The 12,981-nt window shown below is 44.2% G+C and overlaps 1 protein-coding gene across 1 annotated transcript; it reads right to left on the reverse strand.

Annotated features, from left to right (window-relative positions):
* Window positions 1-1,852: 1,852 nt before the first annotated feature.
* Window positions 1,853-3,049, reverse strand: TRIM59 (tripartite motif containing 59; the record flags this gene model as incomplete). Its single annotated transcript, XM_082252057.1, has 1 exon — window positions 1,853-3,049. The coding sequence occupies one exon, from the start codon at window positions 3,047-3,049 to the stop codon at window positions 1,853-1,855; it is 1,197 nt and encodes a 398-aa protein (XP_082108183.1).
* Between the last annotated feature and the right edge of the window lie 9,932 nt (window positions 3,050-12,981).

Genomic DNA, 12,981 nt, shown 5'->3' on the forward strand with positions numbered 1-12,981 from the left:
AAAATTTGCTAAACTAACATTTTCTAAAAAAGAATTACTAATATAAGATGAGACTCTTAAAAGTCTTATTTTAGTAGGATAAAAACCGTATAATAGTAATACAATTACATAATTATTGCACAAGTGATCAAGGTTAGAGGCACATGTTCTCAATGACGAAAATGCTAAATGTAAAGATAGTCAAACTGAGGAATTTTGTTAAATAGGTCTACAATCATACTACTGCTGACAGTTTAGAATACTTTTAGCCGACAGTTGTACTTTAACCCTTTCGTTGCAAGGTCTGTGGTTTGACAAACTTTCCCAGTAGCTACAGCCACTGCCTGTCAGGTGGAAGCATTCGGGGCGGCTGCGCTGCAACCCAATTGCTTCAACACACCCTTGGTAACAGCGCCACCCCATGTCTCCTGGGCTCCGCTTGCTCATCTGCGTGCTTGGGACCAACATAGTGGGTGCCGACGGGTAAAATAGAGGAAGTTAGTTCATGACCCAGTAAGGAACGTCTTTGATGTCCCTTCCGAGTCCATCTTTCAGTGTCCCTGGCTAGTATGATCGGAAAATAATGTAATGCAATTAGATCTGCATTGCAATACATTCAGTGTAGAACAGCAGAGATATTCAGGGTCTTTTTGACCCTGGATGTTTCATTAAAGAAAACCAGTCACCAAAAAATCATCACATCGGGGACTGTTTGTCCCCTATGTGAAGAAAAAAAAAAAAAGCTAGGAAAATGTTTTTTTAATTTTTAAATAGTAAAAAATTTAAGTAACACCCAAGCATATAACCCCCCCCCCCCAAAAAAAAAAATGTTTTTTGAGGCCCCCTCACCCCCACATATATAGATAAACGCATGTGTTGAGGGCGCTTACGCATGAAAACGCTAATTGCGATACACATGTTACATATCGCTGCACACGCCACAGTGAGAGCAATATTTTTAGCACTAGACCTCCCCTATAGTGCTAAGTGGATGACCTATAGAGGGGCTTTTAAAGTGTCACCTATGGAAGAATTTAGTAATTTATTGAGTTTTGTGCCCTACAATTAACTTTAGTGTATCATTTACTGAAATTTGCAGTAATATATGACATAAAAAAAAAAGTTTTGAACTACAATTATTTTACTCTCTGAGGTATTTTGCTTTCAGAAAATAGCTCTGATTCAGAGAGGTGATCTCCCTTCTGGTGCAGCCATCTTCATCCATTCTTCGAGGTTTGCATCTGCAGCCATCTTGCTTCATCCTGACACCAAAGAATGCTGAGAATGTACACAGAGCTGTACATTTGCAGCTCAGGGAACACTGATAAATAATCATTGCTGGCAGGCAGGTAGGATGTTTTTTATTGCAGGAGAGATGTGCCTAGTCTCAACTGCAATAAAAGCCTACCACCCAAGAATGAAAGGCTAGAGTTCCATCTTAAAGTATTGCAGACAGTTTAGAATCCCTATGTTAACAAAAAGATGTACATTATAGGACTGCAATTAATTTAGATTGCTTGTGTTACGTACACTTTAATTCTTTTAAAGTACTGCAGGCAATTTAAAATGCTTATTTACTGACAGTTGTACAGTACTTTAAAAGTACTGCTGTTTTTTAATGCTTATGTTAATGACAGTTGTACTTTGAAGATTAGTTTGATCGTTAACCTGACCTTTTAATTTGCAAGCCTGTTCCAGGTCCACAGATGATTCAAAGTATAAAAGTTAATGGGATGACCTGGGAACTGGCATTCTCACAAGGTGGTCTATAATGGCAGCCTATGTCTCCCAGGTTAGGTTTCTTTAAAGCTGGAACATTCTGAAGTCATTGGCCTAGAATCCCCAAAGCAAATTTATGTGTGAGATTGTACAATCAATAAAAGTATGTACTGGGTAAAGAATATAAATAGGAAACAAAGTCAAGAAATTGTTTTGTCATCCTCTGGGAAGTTGACTTGACCGTAAACATCTGAATCCCAAAACATCCGAGAACTGGTTCCATAGTTTTTAAAAAGTAGCTTTCATACCAATTTGTAAATTTAGGCAGCATATCTGGATAGACCAAACAGAGCAATGCCATCAGAGAAAAAATTAAAAGCATCACAAATAAAGTCCATGTGAATGAAAAGTTAGAAGTACGCGTGGCATTGAACCGGAATTCAAATTTTGGAGTGGGCTGTCTATGTGCATCAGGAATGCTGTTTTTAATCCACTGATTCTTTATTATCTGCCTAACCCTGGGACGGATTTGAACAGCCGGAACAGAACATAGCTGTTGTTTTTTTAAAGCTTCCATCCCTTTTTCTATGGTGTGGATATTGTCCAAGTATGCAAAGGGAGATTGTTCATCTTGTGTGGTACTGGTCAAAGATATAAGATCCAGTTCTTCATCTTGTATTTGTCTCATTGCCTCTATTTTTGGAGCATAAACATCAACTAATTTTTGATCAAGATCATTTAGGGCTGCAAGAAGATCTTGTTTCTTCCGCTCAAACATCTCAATTGTTTTATCAAAAAAGTTGAAAACCTCCTTCTTATCTTCTTGTATAATTGTTTTGCATTCTTCCAGCTGTTCTTCCAGTGCTTTGATGACAGTGGATACACCTGTGAAATTCTTTTCACGAAGAATGGCCAACAGTTTAGAAGCTGTCTTTCGTTCTATTCTGTAGGCTCTTTCTAGTTCTTCAGTGGAATGGTCCTGATGCTGGTCCTCACAACACTGATCACAGATTAACTTTCTATCTTTGAGACAAAACAATTTTAACTGTTTTCCCTGATGCTCTGGACAGGTTCGAACACTGAAATGGTTGTTGCTTTTAAATTTTTCGACAATGGATTTGAGGGCAAAATTTATAGGCAGAGTATGAATACCTACTGAGACATCTGTAATCCCTCTGCAAGTTGGACATTTTAGCCTCCCAACAGAAATTCTCCAAACATAGCTATCAGAAGACCAGATTATATTTTCCAAACAGTTTTTGCAAAATGTATGCGAGCATTTTAGAATTCGAGGGTCATCATATATGTTGAAACAAACAGAGCATGTCAGGTCTTCTATCAAATGGTCCATTGCCTGAAAATTAAGAGACAATAGCAATTTAATAAATCCTAGGCAATATGAATTGGGTAGAACTAAATTTAATTAAACGTTGAGCTAATGCAAGATTTTACCTCTGTTCATTCTTTCAGTTTTTATACATTAGACAAAGTATTTTTTATATAGATTAATTTAAGCACATATTACATTGGGGCCAGTTTACTAAAGGAACCCCTAGCAAAGAGTATGTTAGTGAATTTGCTTCAATTTAAACTAGGGATAGACCGATATGGTTTTTTCAGGGCAGATACCGATATTTTGGTCACAACGTATCGGCCGATATTTTGTACATTGAAAGTTTTGAAAAATAATGAAAATTTTTGACACAAATCTCGTGCTGAACATTTTAATTCTTGTTTAATGCTTAATGGCTGGCTTGCTGGCACCCTGTGGTGGGTGGCTGTCTGTCTGCCACCCTGTGGTGGGTGGCTGGCTTGCTGGAACCCTGTGGTGGGTGGCTGGCTGGCTCAGGGCCTGTGGGTGGCTGGCTGGCACCCTGTGGTGGGTGGGTGGCTGGCACAGGGGCTGTGGGTGGCTGGCTAGTACAGGGCCTGTGGAGGTGGGTGGCTGGCATCGGGCTGCTGTGGGTGGGTGTATGGCTGTGATACACTCCCGTGAGACTAGTCTCGACTCCAGACGAGGCTGTCCAAGGCGAGGTAGGCAGCCTAAGAAGGCAGAATGACGTCACAAAAATATCGGCAATATCGGCCAGTTCCAGGGCCGATACCGATATATCGGGGAAAGTGCATATCGACCCCAGATATATCGGCCTTGCCGATAATCGGTCTATCCCTACTTTAAACACCCAACCATGTGAAGAAAGACTGGGCAATACGAGCTTACAGCTTCACCTTTCTAACATTTACTTTACAAAGTGAACATTTACAAAAGGAGTAGAGGTTGTTTATTTAGGAAAGTAAATTAGTCCTGCATCTCTGCCATCACTTAAATACTGGGACATCTACTAGGACACCCACATGACATAATACTGTTGCTCACCTTAAGAGCATCCACAACATTTCACAGAAACTTTTCACAAAATGGATGAAGATGATCTACACATGTCCAGAAAAATACATTGAATTTATTTTATTAAAAAAAAAAAGAGACACACTAAGAAAACAGTACACAGCATGTCCCTTGCACCTCCTATATAAAACTTTCCTTTGTGTTCCCTCTGGTGTCCATACAGAGAACTGCAGTTTCATGGATTGGCCCTAGACAGCATGTAAATCACATGAGACTAGGAGCTCCATGGCAGATGCCTCTACAATGAGGCATTGGGCCATGCAATATTGATCAGTGATGCCACAAATGCATAGTGCTAAGCTTGTATATCATTTCTGTTGTCCACATCTTTTGATCTACTGAACTTGCTGAGTTTTGTAACAGGTTTACTGTAATTATGGATTACAGGAAATATCTATGCAAGAGAATGTGTATACAGCGAAAAAGTGCTTAATGAATTATGCAAGGTCTGGGTATTCCCAACCTCCTAGTTTTTGGGTGCCAACAGAAATAAAAATATATGTATAAATTAGTAAGGTTCAAAACCTCTGTTGGGATTTTATCACACTGTGTTCCAACTGGTTGGTTATCCATTTACTTCCTGTGAAGATTGATGGGTGTCAGACGGTGAAACAGCATACATTAACCACTTAAGGACCAGGCCTATTTCTGACACTTGTAGTTTACAAAATTAAAATCAGTATTTTTGCTAGAAAATTACTAAGAACTCCCAAAACATTATATATTTTCTTAGCAGAGACCCTAGAGAATAAAACGGAGATCGTTGCAATACTTTATGTCACACCATATTTGCGCAGCGGTCTTATTAACGCAATGCTTTGGGGAAAAAATACAGTTTTTTAAATTAAAAAATAAACAAATGCAGCTTAGTTAGCCCAATTTTTTTTCTATAATGTGAAAGAGAATGTTACACCGAGTAAATTGATACCTAACATGTAATGCTTCAAAATTTTGCACGCTCTTGGAATGGTGACAAACATTGGTAGCTAAAAATCTCCATAGGTGCCGCTTTACAAATGTCTACAGGTTACCAGTTTAGAGTTATAAAGGAGGTCTATAGCTAAAACTATTGCTTTCGCGCTAATGATCGTGGCGATACCTCACGTGTGGTTTGAACACCGTTTACATATGTGGACGCGACTTGCATATATGCGTTTGCTTCTGCTTGTGAGCTTGGAGAAACATGGTGCTTTAAATTAATTTTTTTAATTTATTTTACCTTTTTTATTTTTACACTGTCCCTTTAAAAAATAATTTTTGGATCACTTTTGTTCCTATTACAAGGAATGCACAGTATACATCCCTTGTAATAGAAATAAGGAGGACAGGTCCTCTTTAATGTAAGATCTGGGGTCAAAAAGACCTCAGATCTCACATCTACACTTAAAAGCAAAAATGGGCCCTTTAAGGCCGTTGGGAGAAAGCAACGTATGACGTCGCTCTGGTCCTCCAAGGCCATAGAGCCAAGTAGGGGCCATCTTGCCCTCACTCGACTTCCTGCCTAGGACCGGAGGCCCGGATCGGTTTCCCTGCTACCTACTGCTCCGTGATCATCCGGCGCACATCTGTCCGTGATCATCCGGCGCACATCTGTCCGTGATCATCCAGCGCACATCTGTCCGTGATCATCCAGCGCACATCTGTCCGTGATCATCCAGCGCACATCTGTCTGTGATCATCCAGCGCACATCTGTCCGTGATCATCCAGTCCGTTTCATACCATGAAATGTGTAATTTTTGCCTTTAGAGCGCCTGACGGTGCTACTTGGATGTTGGGCCTCTGTATGTGGCCAGGCTGTGGAAAAGTCTCACACGTGGTATCACCATACTCAGGACGAGTGGCAGAATGCATTTTGGGGTGTAATTTTTGCTATATACATGCTATGTATTAGAAATATCTTATAAATTGACAGCTTTGTGTAAAAAAAAAATACGTTTTTATTTTTTCCCACATTTTCCAAAAACTTTTGGAAAAAAATTACATCTTTAAAATACTCATCATGCCTCGTAGAATATACAATGGGGTGTTTCTTTCCAAAATTGGGTCATTTTGTGGGTTAGTCCATTGTCCTGATGCTACAGAGCCTTCACAAATGTGATATGGGGCAAAGGTTTAAAAGTAATATGAGGAAGTATTACTTTACTGAGAGAGTAGTGGATGCATGGAATAACCTTCCTGCAGAAGTGGTAGCTGCAAATACAGTGAAGGAGTTTAAGCATGCATGGGATAGGCATAAGGCTATCCTTCATATAAGATAGGGCCAGGGACTATTCATAGGATTCAGATATATTGGACAGACTAGATGGGCCAAATGGTTCTTATCTGCCGACACATTCTATGTTTCTATGATAGGTACTCAGGAAATGAAATTTGTAATTTATGCCTTTAGAACGCCTGACGGTGCTATTTGGATGTTGGGCCTCTGTATGTGGTCAGGCTGTGGAAAAGTCTCACACATGTGGTATCGCCATACTCAGGAGGAGTAGCAGAATATATTTTGGGGTGGATTTGTAAGTTTATGTATGCCATGGGTGAGAAATACCTTGTTAATATAACAATTTTGTGAAAAAAAAAAATCTTTATTACCAAAACTAATGTGGCCAAAAAATTGCAACTTCAAAAAACTCACTATGCCTCTTACTAAATAAATACCTTGGACTGTCCTCTTTACAAAAAGGGGTAATTTGGGGGGTATTTGTACTTCCTGACATTTTAGGGCCTCAAGAAATGAGATAGGTAGTCAGTACATTAGGATTGATCAATTTTCAATGATATGTAGCCTAGCTTGTGGGCTCTATAACTTTCATACAAACCTATTTTCATACACTTATCAGGATTTTTTTTACCAAAGACATGTAGCAGAATACATTCTGGCCTAAATTTATGACAAAATTTGATTTTATTGGATTTCTTTTAAAACAGACAATAGAAAATATATATATTTTTTTTCGCTATTTTTTCGCTTATATCACAAAAAATAAAAAATCCAGCGGTGAATAAATACCACCAAAAGAAAGCTCTATTTGTGTGAACAAAATGATAAAAATTTAATTTGGGTACAGTGTAGCATGACTGAGTAATTGTGATTCAAAGTGCGAGAGAACCAAAAGCTGAAAATTGGTCTGGGAAGGAAGGGGGTTTAAGTGCCTAGTATTGAGGTGGTTAAAGCCATTTACTGTTGACTGTCTCACCACCTCTGCTGGTCGTTTATTCCAATCATCAACTACCCTTTCAGTATAATAATACGAAGAATATTTTTGAACTTTCCTCCAGTTAGTTTGAGGTCATGTCCCCATGTTCTTAATTTTGGTTTCATATTGAAAAAACTGCCCTCCTTAACCTTAATCACTTCCTTGATGCATTTAAAGGTTTCAATTGTGTCTTCCCTTTGCCTTCTTTCCTCCAGACTGTACATATTAAAAGGAGTTGTAAAGGCAGAAGGTTTTTTTTTATCTAAATGCATTCTATGCATTAGGATAAAAAACCTGTGTGCAGCAGCCCCCCTCAGTCCCCCTAATACTTACTCGAGGTCCCTCTCTGTTCAGCGATGTCCACAAGTGTCTCAGTCATCTGAGATTCTCCCTCCTGATTGACTGAGACACAGCAGCAGCGCCTTTGGTTGCTGCTGTCAAAGTCAGCTAGCCAATCAGGAGAGAGAGGGGGGCTCCCTGTCTGAATGGACACAGGGAGCTGTGACTCGGCTCGGGTGCCCCCATAGTAAGCTGCTTGCTGTGTGGGCATTGAAAAGGAAAGAGGGGCCAGGAGAGCAGAAGAGGGACCCAAGAAGAGGAGGATCCAGGCTGCTCTGTGCAAAATCGACTGCAACAGAGCAGGTAAGTAAGTATTGCATGTTTGTTATTTTTATAGGGAAAAATAAAAATGGGATTTTTGACATACCGTGAAATCCATTTCTCTGATGTTCATTGACGGACACAGCACTCACCTCTCTGTGGAGTTATAATTCTCCTGACACTACTTGTAACAAAACTGAGTGGCTATAGCAGAGAGAGAATTATTTCCTGCCTAGTGTCCCACTCCTGTAGGGGATAGTATAACCCAATAGTTATGAATATCGGGAACCTGTCTGTCAATCAACATCAGAGAAATGTATTTTACGGTAAATCAAAAATCCCATTTTCTTTTTTGGATAAATGTTTTGCACAAATAAATAAAAGCTGATCACCCCTGCCACTGCTAAGTGGTTTTTCTATTTCATATAAACTGATTATCCACATTCTGCTGAAGAGCTTGTGCTTTTTGAAAAAACAGACTTACAAGTTGGTTCATCAGATGAAAATAGAAGAAAGGAAACTAAGGTTTCATGTACACTAGCCTACACTGGAAGCTCTTAAAGTTGAGTTTAGGAGCTTTTTCCCTTTTTTTCTTTTTTTAACATGTTCCCAACAGGTGAACGTATGCTTTAAGGAAGTCACCAGTGGTGAATAGGTTTTATTTTATTTGTTTATTTTTATATCCCTCCCACACACAAAAAAAAAAAAAAATACACATCTCCATCTGGGAAGTCCTCTGTTCCAGAGGCTAAAAAAAACGGAATTTTTGTAAAATCTTACCTGTAAAATTCCTTTCTCTGAGTCCTCCGACAGTCGCCGCCATCTTCATATTCGTCACAATGGGGTATTAGACTTTGCTTCATAGGAGTAGCTAGGCAACAGAATATGTTAATATTAAAGCTTTTAACATATCCCACCCCCAGGGGGTGGTCCCCTCAGTCAATACCCTCCTACTTCCTGTATCCATACCTCAGTTTTAGTGGAATAGCAGTAGAGTATACAACCAAACCCCAAAGAGGGGCGGGGGCGGCGACTGTCGGAGGACTCAGAGAAAGGAATTTTACAGGTAAGATTTTACAAAAATTCAGTTTTCTCTTACGTCCTCCGACAGTCGCCGCCATCTTCATATTCGTCACATTGGGGACGTCCCAAAGCAGTGCAAACATGAGGGGTGGGAAACGCAGCCGCGCCTAAGGCAACGCAGTCTCCACATCAAAGAAAGGAACCTTACCAAAGGAAGGAAACCAGCTGGGCAACATGAGAAAAAACTTGCTCAACAGGAGCAATAACCCAGGAAAAAAACAAATAGCCTAGGGATAAAAATATATCCCAAACAGCCAAGGAGCCCAAAACAAGGGGCTCTAAGGAACCGCCGCACTAAGAACCTTGCGGCCAAAGGAAGCATCTGCCGATGCCTGAACATCCACTCTGTAGAATTTTGTGAAGGTGTGCATGGTCGATCAAGTCGCCGCCTTACACACCTGGGCCACAGAAGCCCCATGACGACAGGCCCAAGACGTACTCAGAGATCTGGTAGAGTGCGCCTTCACAGGCACAGGGGGAACTTTCCCCTTCAAAGCATAGGCCTGTTCAATGGTCTGTCTGATCCATTTGGCGATGGTAGAAGCCGACGCCGCCATGACCTTCCGAGGGCCCTCTGAAAGGACAAACAAAGAATCCGACTTGCGGAAAGATTCAGTCGATTTCAGGTAAACCCTAATCGCCCGAACAACATCCAAGGAATGCAACTCCACCTCCTTCGGATGTTTAGGCTTCGCGCAGAGCGAAGGCAAGACAATGTCCTCATTGAGGTGAAAATCCGAAACCCTCTTCGGAAGAAAAGAAGGGTTAGGTCGCAAGACCACCTTATCCAGGTGAATGACCAGATACGGAGACTTGCAGGACAAAGCTGCCAGCTCCGACACTCTGCGAGCCGAAGTGATCGCCACCAAAAAGGAGACCTTCTTGGACAACATAGACAACGAGATCTTCCTGATCTGTTCAAAAGGAGCATGTTGTAACACGGACAGAACAAGATTCAAGTCCCAAGGAGGCAGCGGTTCCCTCCTAGGAGGGACCAGATGTCGCACCCCTTGAACAAAAGTACTAACCAAGGAGTTAGACGCCACAGGACGTTGAAAAAGAACGGCCAGCGCAGACACCTGACCCTTGATCGTAGCCAGCGCCAAACGCTGGTCGACACCCGTTTGAAGGAAGGATAACACCCTAGACACCGAGTATGTGCGAGGTGAAAACCCCCTGGACTCACACCAGGCAAAATAGGCCTTCCAAGTACGGTAATAGACCTTTCCCGAGGAAGATTTCCTTGCGTTGATCAAAGTGTGAATGACCTCAGGGGAGAGACCCCTATCCTTCAGGACCTCGGTTTCAACAGCCAGGCCGTCAAAGCCAGCGACTGTAAAGCAGGATGGAATATCGGCCCTTGAGACAGGAGATCTTCTCGAAGAGGCAGATGCCACGGAACGTCGACCGCCAGATTCACGAGGTCTGCGTACCAGGACCGGCGAGGCCAGTCCGGCGCCACAAGAATCACTGTGTGTGGTTCCGAGTTCAACCTGCGAAGGAACCTGGACAGCAATTGAATCGGTGGAAACGCATACATCAGTCGGTACTGATGCCACTGAGCTACCAACGCGTCTGACGCGTCTGCCCGAGGATCGCGCGTCCTTGCCACGAACCTTTTCACCTTGTTGTTCAGACGAGACGCGAACAGGTCTACCTCCGGAAGACCCCACTTCGCGCACAACATCTGGAAGACATCCGGGTGGAGGGACCATTCCCCCTGGTCCAGGGTCTGGCGACTCAGATAATCCGCCTGCCAGTTCTCCACCCCCGGAATGTGGACCGCCGATATCGCCGGGACGTGTGTCTCGGCCCAAGACAGAATGTCGGCCACTTCCCGAGCCGCTCGGGCACTCCTGGTGCCCCCTTGGTGATTGATGTAAGCCACCGCTGTGGCATTGTCCGTCTGCACCCGAACTGGACAGCCTTGCAGCCTGTCCGTCCAACGTCGAAGGCAGAGAATTATTGCACGCAACTCCAGAATGTTGATCGGAAGGGAGGATTCCTCCTCCGACCAAGTTCCCTGGGCGGACAGAACTCCCAGAACACCACCCCAGCCCGACAGGCTGGCATCCGTGGTGATCACCGTCCACGAAAGAGGACAAAAAGACTTGCCCCCCGACACCGCCGGGGACTGGAGCCACCACAGAAGATCCCTTCTGGTGCGATGGCTCAACTAAATCTGGAGATCCAGAGATTGCGGTCGCCCGTCCCACCTGGACAGGATCCCCGCTTGGAGACCCCGCGTGTGAAACTGGGCGAAGGGAATCGCCTCGAAAGCCGAGACCATCAAACCCAGACACCGCATGCACGTCCGGAGGGATGAGCACGGAGCGTCCCTGAGGGACCCGACTTCCACCTGAAGAGTCCTGAGTTTGTCGTCTGGTAGGAAGACCTTCGCCTGGACCGAGTCCAGGATCATTCCCAGGTAGGGAAGACGAACCGACGGACACAGCGTCGACTTTGGATAATTTATCGTCCAACCAAACTCCTGTAGAGTCTGCATCGTGACGGACAGGTCCTTCTCCAGACCCTGGCTGGTCGCAGACCGAACCAGAATATCATCCAGATACCCCAGGACAGAGATGCCCTTGGCTCTCAACAAAGCCAGAACCGGTGCAAGCACCTTGGTGAATACCCGTGGAGCCGAAGGGAGACCAAAAGGTAACGCCACGAATTGATAGTGATCCTCCGCAATGGCGAATCGAAGGTACCTCTGGTGACCCTCGAAAATCGGGATGTGAAGGTACGCATCCTTTAAGTCGATGGAAGCCATGAATTCCCCCGGAACCAGGGCAGCCACCACCGACCGCAGGGATTCCATGCGGAACTTGCGAACCCGCACAAAGCGGTTCAGAGTCTTTAAGTCCAGAATTGGACGTACCTTGCCCTCCTTCCTGGGCACGGTGAACAGATTGGGATAGAACCCCCGAAATCTGTCCCGATGAGGCACCGGAACCATCACCCCCTGAGCCCTCAGGTCCCGCACCGCTGGGTGCAGATCCCGCAAACGCTCCGGAGACAGTTGAAGATTTGAGGGAAAAAATCTGCTCTCCGGCCGAGAGAGAAACTCGATCTTGTATCCAGATCGAACGATTTCCTGAACCCACCTGTCCCGAACACGGGCCAGCCAGGGCTGAAGAAAACCGAGCAAGCGTCCCCCCACCCCAGAACTGGGTGAGGGCGCCCCTTCAGGCCGCATTGTTATTGGCAGCGGGTCCGGACTGGCCGGACTTCTGCTTACCTGACCACGGCTTCTTTTGGGAGCCTTGACCTTTGAACGGCTTGCCCTTATAGTGCGACCGAAAGGCACGAAAGGACCCCTGAGAGGGCCGAAAGGAAGCATGCTTCTTACCAGGAGCCGCCTTAGCCTTGTGGGATTGGGGCAAGAGCGTGCTCTTACCACCCGTGATCCCCTTTATCAGAGTATCCAAGGATTCTCCAAAAAGGCGAGATCCATCATAGGGCAGATTGGCTAAGGTCTTGCGCGAAGATTGGTCCACAGACCAACACTTCAACCAAACCAGGCGGCGAGACAATACCGCCACGCTGTGTACACGTGCAGCCAACGGTACTATATCCAAGTCCGCATCACACAAATACATGACACCCTGATGGATTTGATCCACCATATCCAACGTCGCCGGTGAGGCAGAATCAGCCACCAGGACGCGTCTAAGCAGCTGCGTCCAACTCGCGACAGCCTGGGCTGCCATAAGAGAAGCAAATATAGCTTTTAGCATAGAACCCATAATAGAATAAGTATGACGGGCAAGAGACTCCAGCCTCCTGTCCGTGGCATCCCGGAACACCGGGGCATCCTCTGCAGGAATCGCAGTGGACTTATTCAAAACCGCTATCACGTGATCCACTGGAGGCGGTACACACCAACGCTCATCAGTAGCGGGCGTGAAAGGATAGCGCAGCTTGAACCTACTTGGCACAGCAAAAGGCTTGCGTATATTGCGCCATTGTTCCTTAACAGCGTGCTGAAAATCATC

Source organism: Pelophylax lessonae, assembly GCF_965119305.1.
Source record: "Pelophylax lessonae genome assembly, chromosome: 3".
Classification (NCBI taxonomy): domain Eukaryota; kingdom Metazoa; phylum Chordata; class Amphibia; order Anura; family Ranidae; genus Pelophylax; species Pelophylax lessonae.